Raw genomic sequence first — 25305 nt, 5'->3', positions numbered from 1 at the left:
ATGACCTGACACTAATTAGAGAACCACTGAAGTACAGTTTGTAAAGTTTCTTTGTATACATTGATGGTGAGGATGTTTCCCGGGCAGGCGAGGGCATGCGGCGACGACGAGGACACACAGGCTCAGGATGACGAGCTGTCACTGAGCACTAACGAGCTGCCCGCTGGCTCGGACTGCGGCGAGAGTTTTACCTTGGAGCTGCCGGGGCAAGCGCAGGCCCGGGCGCCTCATCTGGACCGCCGGCTCGACTACTGCCAACCACCGCTTGACTTTCTAGACCCAAACAGTCTGCCCAGGTCAAGATAACGTTGGGATGAAACTTCATTTGTTCTTTTTTTTTCTTCTTCTTGTTATTATAAATAAGTATATTTATTTATTTTTTATTTGCTAAATTTTAATACATCTTTTTATATAATATTTTATGTTACAAGTCAGTTTTTTATAAAAACAATTAATCAGAAAAAAATATATATTTTAAATGTAAATTAGAATTGTGATAAAAAAAAAGAAATAATTTTTTGCTCTTCTTGCTATAAAAAACTCAACTGTCAAAATCTGGATTCTTCTTTTTTTTTTTCTTTTTTTTTTTTTTTAAGGCTAAAACTCCTGCTCATTTATATTATTGTATTTATTTCTTCCATTTGTTATACATGTCTATTTTTTTTTTTCTTTTAATTTGCAGAATTTCAACATGTCTTTTTAAACAATCTTTTATGTTGCAGGTCAGTTTTCTAATAAAAAAAAAACAAATGTAAAAATGTAAATATATATATATATATTTATTTATTTATATATATATATATATATATATATATATATATATATATATATATGCGGCACGGTAGTATATATATATATAGTATATATATATATATATATATATATATATATATATATATGTATATATATGTATATATATATATGTATATATATATATATATATATATATATATGTATATATATATATATTTTTAGCCTGTCAAAATCTGGATTCTTCTTCTTTTTTTTTTTTTTTAGGCTAAAACTCCTGTTCATTTATATTCTGGTATTTTTTTTTTCTTCCGTTCGTTATAAATGTCTATTTTTTTTATTTTTATTTTTTTTTTATTTCAGTGTATCTTCTTAAACAATCTTTTATGTTGCAGGTCAGTTTCTAAAAAAAATAAATAAAAAAAAAAAAAGTGAAAACAATATTTTTTGCTCTTCTCTATAAAAACTGACCTGTCAAAATATGAATTATTCTTTTTTTTTTAGATTAAAAACTCTATTCATTTATATTCTTGTATTATTTTTTTTCTTCCGTTTGTAATGTCTATTTGTAAATTTGCAAAATGTTAATATGTCTTAAGTTTTTAAACAATCTTTTATGTTGCAGGTCAGTTTCTAATTTAAAAAAAATATTTTTCAAATGCCTTTCTTGCTATAAAAATTGACCTGTCAAAATCTGGAATATTCTTTTTTTCTTTATGCTAAAACCCCTGTTAGCCTTATTTTAATTACACATATTTTTATTTATTTTATTTTTTTTGGGGGGTGGGGGTGTGATTTGGCATTTTTGGGCTCACCCGTGCAGAGGTGAACCAACTGAAATCGAGTTTCTCGTCACCGCTCCAACAGGTTACGCGACGACGTGGACGACCTGGAGGATCTGGGTTTCCCGCCGCCGCCGTCCCCGTTTTTCTCCGCCATCTTGGCCGCCTTCCAGCCGGCCGTGTGCGACGACGCTGAGGAGGCGTGGCGCTGTCACGTCAACCAGCTGGTGACCGACTTGGATGGCTCGTGCGCCGTCTACACCTTCCAGGTCTTCTCGTCGCTCTTCAGGGTAAGTTCTCCGGAACATTAACATTGTTTTTCCCTGGCTCAAATTGAAGCACCGTTCGAAGCTACATGAGCTTTGCCGCCTTCTCCAGAACCTCCAAGGGAAGTTCTGCACCCTGACCACTGACGTGGCCTCCTACCTGGGTGAAGGCCTGAGGGGGATCGGCTCCAAGTTCCTCAAGTCCTCTCAGATGCTGACTACCTGCTCCGACTGCCCAACCATATACATCGATGCCGACACGGTGAGTCGTACACCCGTCGGGTCGGCATGTGGACTCTGGTCTCACCTCACCTGCTTCTTCAGATCATGTCTTACGGCCTCCTGGAGAAGATGAAGTTCAGCGCGCTCGAGCTGCAGGAGTACCTGGACACCTACAACACAAAAGAGGATGCAGCTGTCACGGTAACGGGAAATTTAGAAGTGGACCTTGAGAACTGTTTTTGAAATATGTATTGTTGGGTCCTTTCAGTGGCTGCGCAGCTGTAAGGACACATTTCCCAGGTGTCCCGGCGACAACGTGGTCACCTGCCAGCCTGGAGACTCCGAGGAGAAAGTAGGGAACTCTTATTTGTGTACTTCCTGTTTCTATTTCCTGTTTACGGTTGGCTTTGTTTAATGACTTTAAAGGACATATTCTGCATTTTATTTTTGAGAGTTTCAAGGTTTTGTAATATTGTCTGTCTAAGGATTAAGAATTATAGACATTATATTTTTATTTCTTATTTTTTAGGGATAGCCCGATTATCTGCGCCATTATTTGGCATTTTGATGAATATCAGTATCGTCAGTATCTGCCTTTTTTTTTTTTTTTTTTTTTTAATTATTAATCTGACGGCCAATATAAGGTGAATCTAAAACCATTTTAATCTCAGAGAACTATTTATTTAAACTTTCATATAACTTTATAAGAGATCCTGCTGACCCTCGGAACCTTCTGAACCATTTGGGTTGTTTTTTTTTTTTTTACATTAAAACAATGAAATGTGAAGTTTTTAAGATTTGATGTATTTTTAAATTTTGAAAAAAATATTTACCGTAGAAGACTATAAAGAGCTATGGTATTTACTTGTTTCATTTTCCATTTCACTTTTTAATACCTAATGATAACCTTGGAGATCCCTGAACATTTTGTTAGAAATGTAAAAGTATGTATATATTGTCAAAGATTTAAAAAAAAATTTAAAAGTCATAAAAAAAAACATGCTTTAAGACATTACAACAGAATCAAGATTGGCATTTGTATTTTCAAAAAATTTTACATCAATATTCCCCCCATCCCTTTATTATTATCATAATTATTATCCATCCATCCATCCATCCATTTTCTTGACCGCTTATTCCTCACAAGGGTCGCGGGGGCAGTAGGCGGGGGACACCCTGGACTGGCTGCCAACCAATCGCAGGGCACACAGAGAAGAACAACCATCCACACTCACACCTAGGGACAATTCGGAGCGCCCAATTAACCTGCCATGCATGTCTTTGGAATGTGGGAGGAGACCGGAGTACCCGGAGAAGACCCACGCGGGCACGGGGAGAACATGCAAACTCCACCCAGGAAGGTCCGAGCCTGGACTCGAACCGGAGACCTCAGAACTGGGAAGCGGACGTGCTAACCACTCGACTACCGTGCCGCATTATTATTATTATTATTATTATTATTATTATTATTATTATTATTATTATTATTATCATTATTATTATTATTATTATTATTATTATTATTATTATTATTATTATTATTGTTGTTGTTGTTGTTGTTGTTGTTATTATTATTGTTATTGTTATTATTGAAAATGAATATCGGCTCCAAATCGGTTATCGGCCTCGACTACTAATCGGCCCTGAAAAAAACATCGGTCTGTCGCTATTATTTTTACATTCAATTGCACATGCAGCACTTTCATCACTAAGCCGCTAAATAACCACACAAATGTGGTGGTGTGACGCATCACATGACCTAACACCAATATTAGCTTAGCCAAACATGATGATTATTATTATTATTTATCAGAAGCTAACACTAGCATATGCTTATGGAGGATCAAAACTGCCAAAATTCAAAATAAATAAATTACTTTTTGAATTTTGCAAGTTTTGGTCCTCCATATATGCTAACTCTGCAGTGCTACTCACCTTAGCCCTACTGTGATGTTAGTTTCCAAAAAAATGCACAATATGTCTCCTTTAAGAGCTTGACAGCTTAGATGCTGACTGTGCGAGTTGCCGTGTGTCTGACTGACGCTATTTTCTTCCTCTAACACGCTCTCACGCTCTAGCAAATGGAATCTCTGGCCGTAAGTTCTCCTTCTCTTTGCTCCCGCCGAATAAAAACACTAATCAATCCTGCACGCACGCCGCAATCGCGTCTTGATGTGACCGTGCGTGACGTCCTGACTGATGTTGTTGTTTGTCGTCCCTTTGCCAGCAACTGGAGCTGTGCCAGAGGCTTTACAAGCTGCACTTTCAACTCCTGCTGCTCTTCCAGTCCTACTGCTCGCTCATCGGGCAGGTGCACGCCATCAGTTCCGTGCCTGAGGTGAGTTACTGTTGACACTAGAAACTAGGGATGTCACAATAACGGCAATATCGTGATATCGCGGTATTAAAAGTGCCACAATATATCGTGACCCTTGTGAGGAATAAGCGGTCAGATGGATGGATGGATGGATGGATGGATGGATGGAAGGAAGAGAAGGAAGGAAGGAAGGAAGGAAGGAAGGAAGGAAGGAAGGAAGAAAGAGAAGGTGCAGAGAGTTCCCAGGGTCAGCAGCATCCTTATTAGGGCTGCACAATATATCGAAAAAATATTGATATTGCGATATTAGCTTATAAAGCCATGCAATAAGTTTGATTAATTTTATGCTTTTATCTGAAATTGACCAGTCAGACTGTCAGGTTTACCTGTTTGACATTTATTAAACATGACAAAAAAGGAGAGTTCAAAGCTCGCGAGGAGAGAGGAGAGAAACTGACTGATACAATTCACTACTGCACACTCTGAAAAAAATCCCCTCCTCATCCTCTTTTTTTTTTTTTTTTTTTTTTTTTTTTACTTGGTTTCCACGCCCTTAGTTACATGGGTGTTCCAACCCTAATAATGCAAATGCAAAACATAGTTGGAACACAGTGTACTTAACGAAAATGTGCACTGCCATCCAATAGTTGAATTTTATCGAGAGGTGACATCTCCAAAATAACGTTGGTATATAGTATGAGTTATATACCAGTAGTTTCTGAGTATTCAACATAATGTATGCAATAAAACAATATTGAGACATTTCTATAGACCAACATTTTAATGGCCACTCGGTATTCAAATGATAAATAGCAGTAAGCAGTGCAGTTTGGATGCAGTGCTCGGGAAGAATACATTGAGTTTGATTATTTTGCCGCATGAAAAAAAATGTAATTCTTTTGTTAGCTAATTAAAATGTCATTTCTTGAGGTACATGTTAAATATCACAATAATATCGATATCGCTATATTCAGCAACTATATCGTCTATCGCATGTTTTTCCAATATTGTGCAGCCCTAATTCTTATAACGGTCACTGACACATTTTTAAATTAATAGCTTATCGGCCGTATGATTCTTCAAAAAGGCTGATGCCGATATTCGTCAAAATGCTGAATATCGGCACCGATAACCGGCCTATCCGTAGTTCAATGTAAAAGTGCAAGAAGTTGGTAGAACTTCCTGGAACTCAGCTGAACTGTATGGTCAAAAAAAAGTATTAGGACATTTCCAGGAAGTGACAACTGAAAAATGTGTCCCGTTTCAATTGTTCTTGTTTTAGCTGCTGAACATGTCTCGGGAACTGAGCGAGCTTCGCGGCAGCCTGCAGGCGGCCGAGGCGGCGGTGGCCAGCGACCTGGAGCACGAACACTCGGCCCACTCGGTCCACGCTCACGCCGCCCACATGGCCGCCATGGTGGTGCCCAGCTTCCCGTCGTCGGAGGCGGCCGTCAAGGCCATACTGGAGTGTCTGAAGAACCACGAGTTCACCAAGGCGGTCCGCTACATTCAAGAATGCAGGTGCGCAAAAAAAAAAAGACTAAATATTCAATCGGATGTGACGATACAAAAGCGACATTCGAGATCTGAATTTGGTTGCAGGCGCCGGTGGCCTCACGGCGTGTTTGGCGGCGGCTCCGAGAAGGAGGTCCAGACACTGCTCAACGTGTATTTCCGACATCAGACTCTGGGCCAGACGGGCACCATCGCCCTGGTTGGCTCCCGTCAGGACCTGGGCCTGATCTGCTCCAAGCTGCTGGAGCTCAACGGCGAGATCCGCGACATGATCCGCCGCGCTCAGGGCTACCGCGTGGTCACCGCCTACCTCCCCGACTCCAGCGCCTCCGGGACCAGCCTCTGACAGCAGCACCCCGGGAGCCCCCCGAGGAGCGCCGGGCGGCGTACCCGGGAGCCGCCTCCCGTGTGCCTCCGAACGACGGTTCCCAGCACCTTCCCCAACCGATTCTAGACTTCCCTCCCCTTGTTGGTTTTTCAGGAGCGGCGCGGCATTCGGCTGCCTTTGCGGGACACCCGCCGCAGAGCAACAAACGGGACACCCTGCCGACTGTCGCATCGCAGCCAAATCTGCTGGCTTACTCCGACATGCCGCCCGGCGACCCTCAGCGGCGGTACCTCCCCCGGTTGCCTCCTACGTACCCACGCCACCTCATCATGGCCTCCGGGCCTCCTGCTTCACCTCATCCTGAGGTGCCAGGGGAGGCCGCGGCGTGTGGGTGCTGCTGCCCCCTCGCCGGAGCCGCCATGCCCTTGTCTCGCTACATGGGCAAAGTGGGGCACGCCGCCCTGCCCCTCATGAAAGCTGGGGGGTTACTGAACGCCGAACCTCCCGACGTCCAAACCTGAGATTCGCAACTATGGTGGACCAAAAATGCCTACTTTAATTTTAAAGTGACAATAAAAAATAAAAATGTTATTTTTTTTTTTTTTAATTAAATACAAAAAGTAAATATTAATGGAAATAAAAAAACTATATGGATGGATGGATGGATAGATAGATATATAGATAGATGGATAGATAAAAGTAAAATAAATACAAAAATAAAAAAACTAGATTAAAAAAATAACTAAATAATTTGTTTATTTATTTTGTATTTTGCCATTTTTGGTCCTCCATAGCAACAGCTTAAGGTTGTACTAGTAGGCCAAAAAGTGGCACTAGTAGTGGAGAACATAATGCACTGAATGACTTTCTAATGAGGACAAAGGGCATACTAGTACACGAACCTTAAGCTGAGTCCTTCGATGGCTTCTTCCAACATGCCGGCCGACGCACATCAGTGTCAATAACGCCCACTGATTGCGCCTTCATTACTCATGTCCCCATTGTTTCTTGCCTGAACCCCTTCGTCTCTGTACTTGGACCCAGTGGGGCACATCTCCCAGAGAGTGCCGGCTCCAGAACGCCGAACCTCCAACAACCAAACCTGACACTAACGCTAACCCGGGACGCCAAGATAACTGACGACTGATTGGATGGGGAAGGCGGACTACTTCCTGCAACGCCCCATCCCGGATCGTCGCCATTGCACTAAACGGACCTACAGGAGGAGAAAGTGTTACTTACTGTAAAGAGACGCCAAATGCTGGAATAACTTGACCCGAGATGACTGAAACGTCAAAGCCGCGTTGGCTGTCTTTCTGCGTTACCGACACTAACGCTCACGGCATCCGTGCCGCCGCCGTGACTCCGTAGCACCTTGGCACTGTCACCCCCCCTCGATGCCACTCCCATGTTTTGCCTGGATCTTGAAACCGTAGCAATTTGTGCGTGTGCGTGTGTATATGAGAGTAAATGCGTGAGAGTGAGTGTGTGTCTGCTGACATTCAGCACTGACAAAAAGTGTGCGACTACTGATCACTCCCCGCCCCTCATCAGTCATGTGACCTGCATGCGTCCTATAGGGAGTGTTGCAAATATTTATTATTATTGATCAATCTGAAAAGTTGATCGGTTTGTCTGCGCTACTGAAGGAGCTTCAAGCTCACGCGGGTATGTTTTCTTGGTGTGTGTGTGTGTGCGTGCGCGAGTGTGCGTGCATGCCGACGAACGAGAAATTGCACATTTTTAAAAAAGGAAAAAAAAGCTTTTTAGATTGAAAAGTGTAGTTGTTTTTGTCCACCGTGTAAATACTTTTACAGCCTTTGTGTGACGTCCTTTTCGGTTCTGTCCAATTTGGTGTCCAAAGTAAAAGTTGAAACAGATCATTGTCCACAACGCTTGTTCTCATTCGGTTAGTTTCTAGGTGAGCAGCAAAAAAAAAATAATAAAAAAAAATAAATAATTCCCTAGTAGAGGTATCACTTTAAGTGATCCATGAATGATGACAAGGACAAAAACAGCCCCCGCCTCCTTAAATGTATATTTTAAGGAAGCCTCGAGCTCCCAATGTGGAGTAAACATTTTTGGTTGGCGAGTATGTTGGAACATACAAATACGTTCCAACATACTCGCAAATACGTTCGAACATATTTGCGAGTATGTTCAAACGTATTTGCGAGTATGTTCGAACGTATTTGCGAGTATGTTCAAACATATTTGGGAGTATGTTTGAACATACTCGCCAGCCAAAAATGTTTACTCCATATTGGCAGCTCTATGCTTCCGTAATATTTGGCTGTAAAAGGGTAAAAAATTAGCTGCAATTCTAGATTCTTGGGATATTTAAAACACCTGGGATCTGTTTTGGCCCATTTGTTATGTTGCGGGTCAAATTGACCCATTGCAAAATTGTGCATTTTTTTTTATATAGCGACTTACTCCTATAAATAGTAAATTAGTGAATCAACGATGTAATAAGTTTTGACACTGGGTAAACATGGTGCGCTATGCGGGTCAAAGTGACCCAGCAACATAATTGCTGTTAATGGGAAACAAACATAAGAGGGTTAAAAATAAAAATAAAAAAATAAACGTTTTTGTTTTTTTAAAGCCCCTTCCCCTTTAGGTTCCGGGTCAAATTGACCCAATTCTATGAGGTTGTCATAAGTGTAATGAACTGCGAATATTGAATTGCTGAGTCATTGAATTGAGTTTCAGACACTCGGGGTTAGTTAAATATGCCCCGGGTCAAATTGACCCAGGAACATTATGGCCGCTCATAGGAAACAAAATGGTTACCAAAGTTGAATGTTGCATCACCTATTCCAGTTTCAATCCTCCTTCCTGTTCATAGTTGTGGGTCAAATTGACCCATTGTTTATTTGGTAGTGGTGCAATTATATTGACTGTGTTGATATATGAACTAAATTTATTGGGATTTGCCCAACCCCATTTCTGACAAATGGTTTTCACATGCCTGGGTCAAATTGACCCTGGAACAGCATTACCCTTCCTGGGTCAAATAGACCCAGTAACAAGAAGGTTAAATTGTGGTAAAAAAAAAAAAAAAAAAAACTTAGTCCACACTTGAGATGCACTTAATTTATTCTTCAGAAAAAATGACAAGGATGAGACAGGCAGGGAGCCCCGATGACATCATCATGACATCACACAATGTACTTGAAGCTGTAGGTGGTGTCACAGGAGAGCTTCATGCCCCGGCATCGGCAGCACAGATCCTGGCGGTGAGGCCTGGTCATGTTGATGTGCCTGTGCTTCTTCTCACAGCTGCAGCACGTGTCCGAGCAGCCCTGAAACGCGACACCGTAGCGTATGTATTCCTTCTTTCCGTTTTCGATCTTGCAGCTCTGCCTACCTTGCATATGATGGATTCCACTCTGTAGGGGTTGAAGCACACCTGACACTTCCGGCAGAGCTGCTTGTAGTACACCTGTGGCGACCAATCACATTCAAGATGATGTATCAGCAGGTTAAGTGATTTATCTTGGTCTTTTTTTTTTCCCTACATATCACAAAAACCTTGCATTTTAACAGGGGTGTGTACACTTTTGATGTCCACTGAAGGTAAATTAACCTTGTTAGTTCCAGAGATGCACCACACGTAAGCACTCTCCCACCGAATGTTGCACTTTTTGCAGTGGAAGAAGCCGTACTTCTGCTCCAGGAACTACACAGCACAGACACACATTCACATCACATCAGGTATCAGTACAAACTAAAACTGTCAATGTGACCTGCTGAATATTTAACAGTAGGGAGAAAATATACATAATTTGGGTTTAGTATGTCATGTAAATTATTGTAAATATGTATCCTATTTTCCACACGTCCATATTTTATTTCTCCTATTATATTGCGGGACAAATTGACCCGAAAAAATATGGTCTGCCTATGGAGTCTTGAGAAAACTATACCTGCATTCATATTATTTTCAAATTCTTATTATATAATGACGCAAATTAACCCAAATTTTAACGATCAAAGAAAATAATCCTTTTTCTGGGGAGTATAAAACTTCTTTACACGTCTGTTAAAAGAAAAATTAACATATTCAATAACTACTTTACATGTACATGGATCTGTATTGCATCCTCGCCTCTAGTAGTGTGTGATCAGCACTGATTTATCCCTGACAGCGTTCTGGTCCGTTTTTGGTCGAGAGGAAAGTAGTCCGGCAAGTTGGCTTGGATCACGGAAATAAAGCATTTTTCTTCTAAAAACAATTTATGTTCAAAAGAGTGATACATTTGCATCACAAAACTAGCGCGTCTATCAGCTGTATATGCAGGGTGCAGCGCAGTTATGCGAACGAACAGAAAAATAGAGCCTGGCTGTAATGGAGTCTCATTGTTTTTTTTAGGGCAAAGATTTGTGATGCAAATGTATCACTCTTTTTAACACAAATTGTTTTTAGAAGAAAAACGCTTTATTTCCGTTGACCCAAGCCAACTTGCCGGACTACTTTCCTCTTGAGCCAAAACCGGACCAGAACTCGTATCACGGAACGCTGTCAGGGTTAATAAGTCATTCATGTCCAAAAATCCGAGCTCTCCCTTTACAGTAATTGGAATTTTTGGAGTACTGTACCTGTAAATCGGAGCCCCTGTTGGGACGATGTGCTGGGCCCTTGTGGACTTCATCCGGATGGTTGGCCCCCTCCTCCTCTTCTTCTTCGTTTTCGTCTTCCTCGTCACGTGATTCCGAGTCGCCCTCGTCGAGCTTGACCCGAAAGCCGCGCTTGAACACGGGCGAATAGATGGACACCGGCCGGGTGAAAAGGTGCAGCTGCCTCACCGAAGGCGTGCGAGGCACCTTACCGCCGCCGTCGTCGTCACCCTCTTCTACCTCCTCCTCCTCCTCCTTCTCCTCCGCCGCAGGCTGGAGGTGATCAACCTCCCCCGAACCAAGCAGCGTCTTGGGCCCCAGGGAGCACTGCACCGCTTTGTCCACTTTCGCGTTCACCTGCACGCCGCACTCCCGAGTTCGTGCAGCGCCGGAGGCCGGCCCCGCCTCATGGGCCAGGATGGCCTTGCACAGCTGCAGGTAGTTGAGGCCGTGCGGCGTGACGAAGCGCGCCTCCCGCTTGGCCCAGCAAACGCCCCCCGGGGCCACGGGTGGGCCCGCGGCTGGGGCGCATGACACCAAGCTGTAGGGCGGAGGGAAGGTGGACGGGAAGCGCTCCATCCTGGAGCCAGAGAGTGAAACCCGAGCCAGGCGCGCCCGCTCGGGTTTATAGCGCGTGATTGAGACGCAGGGGACGCCAATTAGCTGATTGGGAACAGGGCCACTGACATATTGCAAAGTGGAGTGGAAGACAATTCATTTTTATGAATTGGTGATTCTTACGTGAGAATTTGATATGTTGCTTATTTTTATCCACATTTTTTTTTTAAATCACATTCGGTTGATAACGCATTGCATTCGATCTATTAGTAAATATTTAACACTTAACAGAGAGGAATTTTTATTTTAATTGACATTAATAAAGTCCTAGATTTAAGTTAAAAAGTTACAAAAATTAAAAATAGATTTTTTTTCAACTAATAAATACGCTTTAATTTTTTTAATTTAATGTTCAAAAGTGCGCTTACAATAACATGAATTATACTATTTAGAAATAAAACTAAGGCCTCATATCTCAAATGTCCGCACCACAAAGCACAAAATATGCTTAAAAGATATTTTCTGGAAGATAAACTGCACATTTGTGTGTGTGAACATGATGAATAACGACTTTCGTTAAGTATTTGTCACTATTGTTGTCATGATTTATTTATTTATTTTTTCGTAATGCACCCATTTAGTAACAAATGGCCATCCCTGACAGAAAATACATCATGTTTATCATTTATGTGCTTTATCTTGCCGTTCTCTGCAGTGCAGATGGCATGCAGCTTCAAAATTTTGTGTTGGAGCGCCCCCTATCTGGCTACCGCGTTTGGCCGGAGACAAAGAAAGGAAACAACGATTCATTTAATTTCCACAATCTATGTCTACATATACTGTCATAAATAGACCTGAACGATTTCGTACGTGCAGTTCAGTAAGGCGCTGCGATTTTTAATGTCAAATTGTGTCCTTGTTGAACACAAATCGCCCATTTCAAAACAGTCACATTTTCCAATTTTGTCTTTTGTTGCGTTCAGGTGCCATCGGAAATCGATGGATCGCTACAACGAGAGCACTGTTCATCCAGAAAAAAACTTTTTATGAGTTGAATTTATTCATAGAACAACTGTGTCTTATGCGGTTAAATCTTACTCGTGAACTTCCGTGCTGCAGTAACATGTCAAGGCTAAACTAGTAGGCATATGCACTAGTAGCACTAAAATGCGCACTAGCAGTGATTTTGACATAGGACAACAGCGTGTTAAAGTGATGCAAAACTTGCTACAGGGACAAAAAATTGACTAGTACATGCAGTTTGAAGCCTCATTCTATGGTGTTTAAAAAATAATAATTCAAATTGAACAGGGTTGTTAACAATGTTTTTCCCTGTGGCGTCTAAATTTACAAAACTTTTATTTTCACTTTACAGGGACTTTAACCTAATTGGTAGCAAATGAGATGGTACAATGTTTTTTAAGTTTGCTGTCCATGTTTTTTATTTGTTGCTCATTTATATGCGTCAGTTTTTAATAAAAGATATACATCGTCCTGTTATTTTTAGTGATCTCTCCCGACAGTACACAAACACCGCTCCAATGGCGAGCTTCCACCGAGCGCCTGCGGGGGGCGCTGCTGGCCCGTCCGGCGCTGCGATGCGGCGAATGCTCGCATATTGGCGCCATTTTGGAGCCAAGAGGGGGGAAGATCGCTGCAGAGGAGGACGGCGACTGAGCACAATTCAACACAAACAGGTAGGTGAAACGCCACCATTATCGCCTGCAATTCACTCCGATAAATACTAACGGCGGAGGCACCATGGCCGGACGGAATGCAGTAGAGAAACCCGGGGGCTGGAGGGCGAGACTTGTGCCGAGCGCCCCGCTTTCCGTGGCTACGAGCCGGAGCGAAGCCCGCCTGGTTCGGCTCGGCTCGGCTGCCGCGTCCGAGCCTCCGCGCTTGTGACTCGGTTGAGCGTGGTGGTCCCTCCGCCCTCTTGAATAAATGTTAGCCCCATCGCGTGCGAGTACATTCCGAGCATCTCGGGTAGTTAAAGGGCGGTGGTCGCGGGCTGTTTTGGCGTGGAGGTAGCGGCTACCCACGGGGATGTTTTTGTTAGTGACCGGCCGTCCGCCCTCTCTGTCATCACGGAGCTGGCGCCGCTAGCCGCGTTAGCTCATCGGCTAGCGATGGTTAGCCGCCTAGCAGCTAGTGAGCGAGCTCGGTGACTAGCCGGATTAGCGCCCCTCGGCTCTTCGTTCATAAAAAATAATAATAATAGACTTCTGTGATATTTTATGCCTCGAGTTTTAAATTATACTTTACCGTGGGGGAATTTGACCCACTCAGCACAAAAGGCAAATTAGTTGCATGTCTGTTAATATGCTACAGAATTTGGCGTTTTTACATCTTTTTTTTGTTGTTGTTGTTTTGTTTTGTTTTTTAAACTATTTTATTAATTGTAATTGACTTGTCACAGCAGTAAATTTCAGACACGTAAATTTATATTTAGAATATAGAAGCAAGTAGAAAGGGGCAAATAAGGTGGAATTTTAAACAAATGTCACTTTAATCATCAGAAAATTAAAATGTTGCGTGTAGGTAAATTATAGTGTAATGACGTCACGCTACTGTAATTCGTGTAAAGTGGCATGAGTAATAACTAGTGGCTGAATGACTAAAGATATTTTGTATTTGACTACAATGTGATGAAAGCCCAGTCAAAATTGATTAATTGATGCAGACGTTATTTTTCCAGCACAGTACAGCATGTAAAGACATATTTGGACAGACTGGCATAGAAACAAATAAATGGTCAAATAGTGTCGTATTTATGAGAGTTTGGTTATCCTATTCCGTTTTACTAAGTACTAAATTTATGGAAAATTGTAAACATTGTTGTGAAGAGTTATTAAAAACAGTGAAAATGTATTTTCATTTTTATTATTACTGTAATATTTATTCTGTGTATCTAACTGGCACTACTAGATAATAGACAAGTGTATTTTGGCGGTTTGGTAAATGGCGTGCTCTTACATAGCTATTTATCTACACCACACAGTGGCCAAAGTGCTTTACAAAGGGTTCACTCATTCCCGCACACGGTGATCCACTAATAGACGGCTGCTGCCATGCAAGGCGCCGTCAGGCCCACTGAGAGCAAATCAGGGTTCAGTGTTTTGCCAAAGGAAGCTTCAACCGCCGACCATCGGAAGTTTTGCTCACTGAACAACTTGCTTTACTGTCTGAGCCACATCTGCCAATGATAATGCTCTGAAATATCTACTTATATATATTTTATATTCTTTAAACGGCACTGGTTTGATTGTTGTGTGAAGTTGATGGTGTCATATTTGGCAAATGTTTGTCTGATGGTTGGCTGTCAATTTGATTGAAATAAGCACCCAAATGTTCTGCGTTTTTTTTTAAAAAAAAATTTTTATAAATATTTGTACAAGTCATGTTTGCTGTTTTTGTTTACTTGATGTGTCCCAAAGCTTTTGTACGTGTATGCAATGGGGTGGTTTTGAAGTGAAGCATTTCTGTCTGCAAGTGTAATTTCACTTCTTTTCTTTTTTTTTGTTTATCCCCTAAATTCAGTCTGTTAAATGTATTCTGTTTTATGGCCAGTCTGACAACAGCGCTATAAATGTGAGAGAGCCGTAAAAACGCGATAAAGTGGAGCTACAACGGCAGTCTGGCAAGCCAGTAATAATGATGTCATTGCTTATAAAATTCGCCTCTATCTGAAGTAAATATGTGGTGGTGCAAAAGTTGTTTAAAAGCAAGTTTAATCCTTCTCTAATCCAGATTGTGTTAGTTGTCAGTGTAAATGCAACATTTAAATGTGAAATTTTAATGTTAATCTGGTTCAGAAGACAAAAGAAGGGTGTGGGGTGTTAATCCAGATTCCGTATTAGTTGTCAGTGTAAATGCAACATGCAGTGTATGCTGGATCAGAAATTGTAACATTCAAAGCAAATTTGATCCAAATCCGATCCAGGTTGCATATTAGTCACTGGTCTAATTGCTGCACATTTTAAATGTAAATGTATTCTGAATCAAAAGTTGTCAAGTCAAGTTTCATCCAGATGTGATGCAGTTGCGCATCAGTGTAAATGCGGCTCGTAAAATGTTCACGTTCAAGTAAATCAATCTGCAGGATCGGCCATTGACACGTCAAAGCAAATTTAATCCAGATTTGATCTAAATTGCACTTTGGTTTTCAGTGTAAATGCAAGCTAATAATGCAGCAAACTAAGTTTGATCTAGATTTGATAGTCATACTCATACATATGGGATGTTTGTTATCTGTGTAAATACATTTAAATGCCCATGTTAAAGTAAATGTCATTGCTGGATCAGAAATGATTAAAAATTGATCTGAATCCAGATTGGGCATCAGTCACCCAACCAAAATTATAAAATGTATCATGTTTTTTTTTTTTTTTTTTGTGCCTTATCTGAGACGGTTCTTTTTTTTTTTTTTCTTCTTCTTCTTGATTTCAACTTGTAAAAACCTTGATGGAGGTCTCAGTTTGAATTTGATGGGACCAAGATGCTTGATTGGTCATTTAATTTTTTTATTTATTTTTTTCTGCGACCATGTTGCATCCAAATGAGACAGTAGTTTGTCTTGATTTTGTTTGGTTGGTGTTACTTTTTGTGTTTGCTGTTCCTCCCCCAAGACACACAATCTGGTGACCACGCATCATCTGTGTGTTTGTGTGTATTCTAAACTTTAGTGTAGTGATATTACTGATATATTTAAAGAAATCATTGAGTCTCAATATTTATTTATTTTCTTGTCACTCAGGTTTATGATCTTCAATATTCATAGATTTCCCCCCCACACACACTTATAGCAACAACAAATGACATTGAGAACAAGTTATTCTTTGAAAGATTAATGGGCTGTTTTTATGTTTTTGTTTTTTTTGTTTGTTTGTTTTTTAAATTTATTTCTCCTGATACCAGGTAGAGATTTTGTGGAAGATGGCTTGGTGCATTAGATGGTTCTGCCTTGCAAAAAAAAAAAAAATTGCCGCAAGATGTTGCTTCAAGTTCTTTTGTTGTCAAATTATTAGTTATTGCAATTAATCGTCTGTCTTAGTGGAGATAAAAATGGGGAAACTTATTCAGTAGAGACATCTCAAAAAGTGTCCAACTTGGCAACAATGACGACTGATTAAAATTAGCTTCTCGTTGCTTGCAACATTGTTGTTGTTAGCGTAAGCAGTGCAATTAAAATTATTTTAGCAATAAATTGAAATGAATTGCCCAGATCGATATTCAACTCAACTCAACTTTTATTTATCAAGCGCTTTAAAAACAGGCATTGCTGTATACAAAGTGCTGTACATGAAACAGAAATCAGTTGTGCAGTAAAGAATAAGGTAACAAAACAAGAACAAAGCAAACATTTTGAAGTGAGTATCCAAGTTTTTTGTTTTGTTTTGTTTTTTACAAGTAAATAAATTTTACATCAGTAAATTAATAAGGGCCGGCACGGTGGAAGACTAGTTAGCATGTCCGCCTCCCAGTTCTGAGGACTCGGGTTCGAGTCCAGGGTCCGGCCTTCCTGGGTGGATTTTGCATGTTCTCTCCATACCTGCGTTGGTACTCCGGTCTCCTCCCACATTCCAAAGACATTCATGGCAGGTTAATTGGGCATTCCGAATTGTCCCTCGGTGTGCTTGTGTGTGGATGGTTGTTCGTCTCTGTGTGCCCTGCGATTGGCTGGCAACCAGTCCAGGGTGTACCCCGCCTACTTGCCAAAGCCAGCTGAGATAGGCTCCAGCACCCCCCGCGACCCTTGTGAGGAATAAGCGGTCAAGAAAATGGATGGATGGATACATTAATAAGAAGTAGGCAAGTGAATAAAGAAATGCATAGATAAGTAAATAGAATAAACATCAAATTCCTTCAGACCACAAAACACCAAGGACAAGTCTCATGGTGCGCCGAAAGCCAAAGAATACAGATGTGTTTTAAGACGTGTTTTAAAAGAGGATAAAGAGGGGGATTGCCTAAAATTTAGTGGAAGGTCGTTCCAAACGGAGGGACCGGCAACAGCAAAGGCTCCATCCCCTCTAAGCCTCTGCTTCGCCCTCGGTACCTCCAATTTTGTCTGGTCTGCTGACCTGAGGCAGGTGAATAGGGGTGGAAGAGCTCAGCGAGATAAGGGGGGCAAGACCATTTAGAGATTTGAAAACAAATAGAAAAAATCTTAAAGTGGACTCTAAATTTCACGGGCAGCCAGTGAAGAGAGGCCGGGATAGGGATTATGTGCTCCCTCTTACGGGCACCAGTAAGGAGACGAGCAGCAGCTTTTTGGACAAGCTGAAGACGTTTGAGGGAGGACTGGCTGATTCCAAAATAAAGCGCATTACTGTAATCCAGCCAAGATGTAACAAAGGCATGGATTACCATTTCTAAGTGCTCCTGAGATAACCTTTTTTTTTTTTTAATTTATTTTTTATTTTATTTTATTTTATTTTTTACCGTAGCCAGTTGCCTAAAATGAAAAAAGCTGGATTTGACAACAGCGGCAATTTGCCAGTCCAGTTTAAAGTCACTGTCCATCTTGACACCCAGGTTTGAGACTGTTGGCTTTAGATAGTGTGCCAGAGGAGGACCCAAGTCGGCAGGATGAGAAGGGCCACTTGGACCAAAGACCATAACTTCTGTTTTCTTCTCATTGAAGTTCGAGAAATTGAAAGCCATCCAGGCTTTGATTTCCTCCAGACAGGACAAAAGAGGCCTCAATGAGAAAGCGTCCTTTTTACTAAGCGGGACCTAGATCTGACTGGCATCCGCATAGCAATGAAAAGAAATCCCATGTTTTCATAGGACAATGGCAGTAAATATAACGAGAACAGTAGGGGCCCCAATACAGAACCTTGTGGAACATCATATGACAGTGGGGCGGTGCAGGACTCGGAGCACCCAAGGCGAACACAGAATGTTCTGTCGGCCAATTAGGATTGAAACCATTCAAGAGCACTACCACCAATGCCCACCTGGTGTTGTAAGCGAGCCAACAGAATACTGCGGTCCACTGCATCAAACGCTGCGGTCAGATCTAACAGTACGAGACATACATAGTCTCCAGTGTCATTTGCCAGGAGGATGTCATTAATTCATGTTGATGTTGATGATGGCATTTTATACAACTGTTAACCAAAATGACATCACCTACAGGCGGAGCTGCACTGTTTGTTTACGGTATAAAGTTTTTAACTTCTTCCTACTCCCTTTTGAGCATGTAAACTATGATTGATTGATGATTTTATTGGGATTTTCTTTTCTTTTAATTTCTGTTTTTCTGTTGTTTGCTTTTTTATATGTTCAATAAATCAAATCAAAAAGTCTTCAGTCAGGTGTTTTTCCCCACTGCTTCCTGTTTTAAATGTTATGTTTTTGTGTTCAGGCAGTGAAGAGCTCCAGAGGATGGCTCACTCTAAAGCTCGAGCCGCTGATGGGAAGGTCACCTACCCCCCGGGGGTGAAGGAGATCTCCGACAAGATCTCCAAGGAGGAGATGGTCCGCCGCCTCAAGGTGCGCCCCCTTTTTTTTTTTTTGCACTTTTTCTCTTGACACTCCCCGAGTCATTCATCACTCCTGTCATCTCCCTCCAGATGGTGGTGAAGACCTTCATGGACATGGACCAGGACTCGGAGGAGGAGAAGGAGCTCTACCTGAACCTGGCCCTGCACCTGGCTTCCGACTTCTTCCTCAAGCACCCCGACAAGGACGTGCGCCTGCTGGTTGCGTGCTGCCTGGCCGACATTTTCCGAATCTACGCTCCCGAGGCGCCGTACACCTCCCCCGACAAGCTCAAGGTACCTGAACGTCTCGTTATTGGGGCCGATCTCTGCTACTTTTATCTTCATTTCGACTATTTTTGTTGCTTCCTCGCAGGACATTTTCATGTTCATCACCAGGCAGCTGAAAGGTCTGGAGGATACAAAGAGCGCTCAGTTCAACAGATACTTCTACCTGCTGGAGGTGTGTCCTTAGCATGTTAGCTTTGCCGCTAAATTATATAAGACAGAATAAGTAGCTGTCCTGTTCCAATGCAGCGAGAGGAAACTTTGAGAAATTGCTAATTTTGTGCATTTTTTTTTTTTTTTTGTCCTGCATATCATTTGAAATGCATAAAAAATGATTGGGCCTACTCATGTTGTAGTATGGGGCATTATGAGTGGTAATATTACAACTTATTTACTCCCAGCCATTTTCACAGAAGCAATCCCGTTCACTCCCTGCTGTTTTACTGGATTTTGACTGATTTTTCAAGGTCCACATAATATTGTTCTATTGCTATAAAAACATGGAACCTACAAAAAAAAGATTAGTCTCTTCTTTCATCAGGAAAAAAAAAGAAGTATATTTTTAGGCTGTTTTCGTTTTGTAGCAATTAGCATTACAGTTTCGCTATGTTTCATCATTATTCACAAATCTATTTCGAATTGTAATTGAGCTTTTTGCTCTGCTGCCACCTTATGGTCGTTTCTGTAATAACTACCATTTCTTCAACTATTCTTTGCAGTTGAGAGGATGCATCAAAGCCTTCTGTATGCTCTAGCTAGCATAAAAAAACAAAACGTATAAATATGACATTGGGACACTTCAAATATTTAAAATATAACGTATTTATACATTTTTGGGAGCAAATTAGTTAAAACTACAGTGCATTGTTGCAGATTTTTATTTGTTTTGTCAATAGTTGTGTCATTACAGATTATATAAAACTCTCAATATAAAGACAATTTAAAGTCACAATACTGGTTTATGGCAGAAAAAAAAAGTTGTAGACCATTTCCTCCAATTTGTTAAAGGGATACTTGGCTTATTGAGCCCTTTTCAGCAGTAAAAAGTTAATATTTTGTCTATAACTAATGTGGTAACTTCATGATTTTTCACGTACGATTAATACCTTAAAAAGTAATTTTTCTACTTGCTGTCGACTGAAGATGACATCACCTGTGCTGATGAATTAGTTAACGACCAATCATGGCTCAGTTTGCTGACCAAACCTAGAAAACAGGTGAGCCATGACTGGCCGTTACCTACTTCCTCAGCACAGGTGATGTCATCATCAGTCGACAGCAAGTAGAAAAATAACTTTTTAAAGGTATTAATTGTACATGAAAAATAATGAAGTTATCAAATTCATTCTGGACAGAATATTAACTTTTCACTGCTGAAAATTGTTTAATGAGTCAAGTATCCCTTTAATGTTTCCATCCTGTTAGAATAACTTGCTAGCAGTTTTTTTTTTTTTTTGGAAACTGTTTCCCTCCTTGCATGCGTCTGTGTTGACACGCCTCCCGTGTTTCCCACACAGAACATCGCCTGGGTCAAGTCGTACAACATCTGCTTCGAGCTGGAAGACAGCAACGAGATCTTCACCCAGCTGTACCGCACGCTCTTCCAGGTCATCAAGTAAGTCGTTTGGACCTGCTCCCAGCCCGCTTCCACCCACGTCAGCATCTTTTCATAGATGAACCTCCGCCCCCTTGTTTCCATAGCAACGGCCACAACCAGAAGGTGCACATGCACATGGTGGACCTGATGAGCTCCATCATCTGCGAGGGCGACACCGTGTCCCAGGAGCTGCTGGACACGGTCCTGGTCAACCTGGTGCCAGCGCACAAGGTGCGTGTACCGTGTAGCGCACCCACACGCACACAACAACACGCTAGTGTTCACGAGGCTTCTTTTTTCCATGTGCTCGCATTCAATGTGCCCCCTGCAGTTGAGAAGCAGTACTGCAGCTTGCAAGTACTCTGGTTCTTGCATCCTGGTGTTAAACTTGCCTTTTTTTATTAACTTGCTAACTTTTGTTAACTTGCAGATTTTTATTAAGTATTATATTAAAAAAAATACTAAATATAATAATTGTTATTACATTTTGAATGAAGGTTTTAAGTATTGTTACAAATTATGTCTGACAGACTTGTAATGTAAAGTACAGGGCAGTCTCAGAAAATTTGAATATTGTGATAAAGCTCTTTATTTTCAGTAATACAATTAAAAAAACAAAAATGGCATCCATTCTGGATTCATTACAAATCAACTGAAATATTGCAAGCCTTTTTTTTTTTTTTTTTTAATATTGCTGATTATGGCTTACAGCTTAAAGGTACACTCAGTATTATACAGTGGCATCTAGTGGTGAAATAATAAATCATTCGGAAAAAAAAAACAATTGTTTGTGTTAGTAGTATGTAAAAAGATATGTTGTATCGCATAAACGTACTTTTTTAAAATATAACGGTTAGTCTAGAAATCGCAAATTATCTTACATGTCCGCGCCTCGCCTGCTAGTGTCTGCCATGTTTCGCCGCCATCTTTCTGCTACGGGTGCCGTCAAAGACAAATTTCAGCGCTCCATTTCTTAACGCGTTTTTGGAACGCACTTCCGGTTTGTATGGCGACCGCATGTCCACGAAGAAGAAGAGTTTCCGGTCCCCGAAGAGAGCATTATCAAGCATCACACTTACTTTGGGAATTTATTTTATTTCAGCGCGACAAAACAAGAGTTTATATTGTAGCCGCATTTGCCAGATGGAGAGAAATGAGGAACAGACTAGGTTTGGGACGTGCCGGTGCCTTCGACTGCTTTCTACTTGACCGGTAAGTAAGAGTACATTTGTGTTTACGTTTTGAGAGCGAGAGAAAAAGTATACTCCGTACTAATTAATACGATGTTCGTACCTTTGTTTTACGATCACTGTATCTGTTGATTAGCAACTCCGCACCACTCGAACGATTTCGTTATGTAGCTACTTGCTTTGAAAAAAAAAAAAAAGATTCCCGCTGGCACGTTATATTTAGAGTAAATGCGCAAGTTATTGTGTAATGTAATGTAACTGTGATTTCGGAGGTATATTTGCCCATAACTTCAATAGAGAATCTAAAGCATACTGTATTAGTGGAGGAGTTGAAAATTATTTTCGTTGTGGTTGGTGAAAATAGGGTTCTCGAAATTAATTTTCGGCAGGGAATAACTTTCTGGACTTAAATGCTGGCTGTACCGTAAGCACTGCTAGAGTCTGAACTCTCTCACTCAAGTGTGTACTGGTCCATTGTGTAATTGGGTGCACAAGAATTTACAGGCTGCCACGTTTTCCACGGAAATTCGACAAGCAAGCAGCCTTTGCATATTCTATGCAGTATGCAGTCAAGTTACTTTTATCTAGCTAATACAATGTTTTGGGCCCAAAAACTAAAGATCTTACCTCTATTTTGGGGGCTTTGTTGGAAAGTTGGTGACATATAGTAGTATCATCAATTATTCTATTTTATTTTATAATTGTGTTTTTGTTTGTGTCACACTAGATCAACAGCCAAACTTGAGGGGTTCCAGAACCATATTCTGATGTATACAAGCATTCATGCACCGTTTAAATACATCACCGACCTGCAAGAAAAAAAAATATCAAGGGGAGAGTCAGCAGCCATATTGGAATGCCCTGAATGAGGACACTTGAATGGAGGACCCCAGAAGGCTTCGGTGTTGTACCACCAGTATCTCCACCTACCATATCTGAGCTGCAACAAACTGAAGTCAGCCGACGTCTTGGTATGTCATTTACATATGGACGGCATTGCACACTACATGAACTTTTTGTGTGAAGCAATACGGAATGGTCACATGTACAAGCACCACTTGTTTTACACAGGACCTGCTGACCAGGTGTCTGAAGCCATGGAGTGACTCCTCCCTCACTTTCCTCAGCAAGCCTTTGAAGAATATGATATCATCGTTGGTGGGAACATGCCCTCACTCCATAACATGTACTTGTGCAGTCAAGGAGCATGTCAAACTTAATAAAACCAGCAAACATTGAAGTGACTTCATTTTTACTGCAGTCTGTTCACACAATCAATGGACAAGCCTTCCTTAATTTTGCCCCAATAACATCATAGAGTAGGCGAAAAGTAGTGTTACAGATCATACTGTGTTCGGGAGAGTTTGAGGAATGTTGCAATGTTAATGGGGGGCAATGTCAGCACACACACACACACACACACACACACACACACACACACACACAAAAAACCATCATGGTATTGAGTTAATCAGATATTTTAGCTGTGTACAACACATACCTGCTCTGTAACACTACTTTTGGCCCAAACCTGTATGTCTATTTTCCATATTTTGAAATGCACAGCGTATTGGTAAATTTCTGGAACAACTGCAATTCATGTAGCTCATTATATTCTAACAGCATTTTTTTTTTTTTTAGTTAATATGTTCATTTCATGTAGACTTTTATTTTACTTTATTTTATTCATTCATTTTCATGTACTGTACCTTACATTCATTGGCCAATGAAGAATTCCTTGTCATTGCAAGCATTTATAATAATTCTCCAGGCTTTTGATGTTTTACATTTCTGGTCATGTAAAATAGTGTTAGGTTAGGTGTCGAATGAACACTGCATGTTGACGCCAAAGGAAATAGTATTTTTTTAGTTATTCAAAATGTACAAATTAACACACAACAACAATATACAAGTTATACAAACTACAACAACAAGTGTCAGACATGGACTAATTATATGCCAGGTAAAAAAACCTTTGTATTGTCCTCAAGGATCTGTGAAAGTGTCACTTATTTGCTACAAGTCCACCAAGGTGCTGCAGTCTGGGATCCAGGTACAGGAAATCATGGTGGTGCTGATGTGGGATCCAGGTACAGGAAATCATGGTGGTGCTGATGTGTCAAAAAGTATTTCTTGGTGTCAGTCTATCAGCTGGACTTGGATATCTTCATGTTCCTCCATGGTCATTTCCTGTACGAGTCTCTGCAAGAAGGTAACAATTGTATGTCAGATGAGGTACCAAACAATGAACTGAAAGTCACTGAGCCAATGAAGTACATTATTACATGAGCAAGACTATTTGTGAAAGCCATGTAAATTCCTGCACATCGAAGTACAAGGAAGCTGTTGTATCTTCAATCAAAACTAATTAAGTTGCTTAGTGATATTTATTAGGTAAAATTGTTCAACATGGTGACAAATCGATATCTGAGTAAAGGGTTTCAAATGTTTTTGTAAGCAGCACTTTTCTGAGTGGTTAGTAGCAACAAGACACGGGGGGGTTACGAGTCTGAGTTGCAGATGTGTCGTTCAGTTAACACCATTATTTTTGCACGATATACTAAACATATCAGCAAACTATGTAATCTAAATACCACATATTCCAAGCAAAGGTATGTTTTGAGCCATTCACATGCATGCTCGAATGGAATTATTTTTCCATGATGACATAATTGTACGTTACGAGGCACCGCGTTCTCTTCCTCGTCGTCTCTCTCGCCCCCTTTGAGATGGTCCACATGTCTATAAAACGTATAACATAACTGTGTGTTCTCTGTTGCATGGTTTAGTTGCACTAACAAATATGAACATAGATAGCCATTATCATTAGCTGACGTACAGTATTTCCAAACAATGCCGACAAAAATATTAATTCTGAAATTAAATGACTAAATCACAATTATTAGGGATCTGTACAGTATGTCTAACAAATGCAATTCACTTACGTCATCACTCGAGGGAATACCAGAAGTTGTTTGCGTTCTGTTCCGGTGAAATTGGTGGTAGGCTGTTGAAGTAGGGTCTCTCTGGGACGCCGTAGTTCGTGTGCTTAAAATCATTGCATTATCTTGTTTGACCGATAGATGGCGGTCGTGAGCTACACACTGGGGCTTTAAGAAAACTCAAATATCCTATCTCAAAATATTAGAATATTTCCTCAGACCAAGTAAAAAAAAAAAAAAAAGCCATAATCAGCAATTTTAAAACAATAAAAGGCTTGCAATATTTCAGTTTATTTGGAATGAATCCAGAATGTATGGCATTTTTGCTTATTTAATTGCAATACAGAAAATAATGGACTTTATCACCATATTCTAATTTTCTGAGACAATCCTGTATGTAACAATACTTCACACTTTATATCAAATATTGTTCACTT

The 25305-nt window shown here is 40.7% G+C and overlaps 3 protein-coding genes and 1 long non-coding RNA gene across 8 annotated transcripts in view; 3 read left to right on the top strand and 1 right to left on the bottom strand.

Moving 5' to 3' along the window:
• fryb (furry homolog b (Drosophila)) overlaps nt 1-8060 on the top strand; it is a 41114-nt gene extending 33054 nt beyond the window's left edge. For 4 of the 5 annotated variants that reach the window (XM_077504380.1, XM_077504382.1, XM_077504378.1 and 1 more), the window contains 9 exons: nt 88-296; nt 1618-1822; nt 1911-2060; nt 2123-2221; nt 2289-2372; nt 4099-4116; nt 4248-4358; nt 5620-5858; nt 5940-8060. In XM_077504380.1, coding sequence (XP_077360506.1) covers nt 88-296; nt 1618-1822; nt 1911-2060; nt 2123-2221; nt 2289-2372; nt 4099-4116; nt 4248-4358; nt 5620-5858; nt 5940-6198 — 1374 coding nt within the window. In that variant the 3' untranslated portion in view covers nt 6199-8060. The remainder of the gene's footprint in view (nt 1-87; nt 297-1617; nt 1823-1910; nt 2061-2122; nt 2222-2288; nt 2373-4098; nt 4117-4247; nt 4359-5619; nt 5859-5939) is intronic. The other variant, XM_077504379.1, reaches the window with a different exon arrangement.
• A 1204-nt stretch (nt 8061-9264) lies between these two features.
• zar1l (zygote arrest 1-like) lies at nt 9265-11453 on the bottom strand. The gene is made up of 4 exons (XM_077505058.1): nt 10786-11453; nt 9773-9865; nt 9554-9628; nt 9265-9488 (listed from the first exon to the last, which is right to left on the bottom strand). Exons 1-4 carry the CDS (start codon nt 11380-11382, stop codon nt 9345-9347), a joined length of 909 nt encoding a protein of 302 aa, XP_077361184.1. The 5' UTR covers nt 11383-11453; the 3' UTR covers nt 9265-9344.
• Nucleotides 11454-12894: 1441 nt separating this feature from the next.
• The window catches only part of pds5b (PDS5 cohesin associated factor B), a 31713-nt gene continuing 19302 nt past the window's right edge, over nt 12895-25305 (top strand). Inside the window, exons 1-6 of the mRNA XM_077504562.1 lie at nt 12895-13058; nt 18737-18864; nt 18945-19148; nt 19228-19314; nt 20657-20754; nt 20841-20967. Coding sequence (XP_077360688.1) covers nt 18757-18864; nt 18945-19148; nt 19228-19314; nt 20657-20754; nt 20841-20967 — 624 coding nt within the window. The 5' untranslated portion in view covers nt 12895-13058; nt 18737-18756. The remainder of the gene's footprint in view (nt 13059-18736; nt 18865-18944; nt 19149-19227; nt 19315-20656; nt 20755-20840; nt 20968-25305) is intronic.
• Nucleotides 21460-25042, top strand: LOC144006818 (uncharacterized). The gene is made up of 3 exons (XR_013279949.1): nt 21460-21948; nt 22654-22897; nt 22998-25042. It is a non-coding gene; the product is annotated as an uncharacterized LOC144006818 (long non-coding RNA).

Source organism: Festucalex cinctus, chromosome 18 (assembly GCF_051991245.1).
Source record: "Festucalex cinctus isolate MCC-2025b chromosome 18, RoL_Fcin_1.0, whole genome shotgun sequence".
Classification (NCBI taxonomy): domain Eukaryota; kingdom Metazoa; phylum Chordata; class Actinopteri; order Syngnathiformes; family Syngnathidae; genus Festucalex; species Festucalex cinctus.
This window is presented reverse-complemented; position numbering and strand designations above follow the sequence as displayed.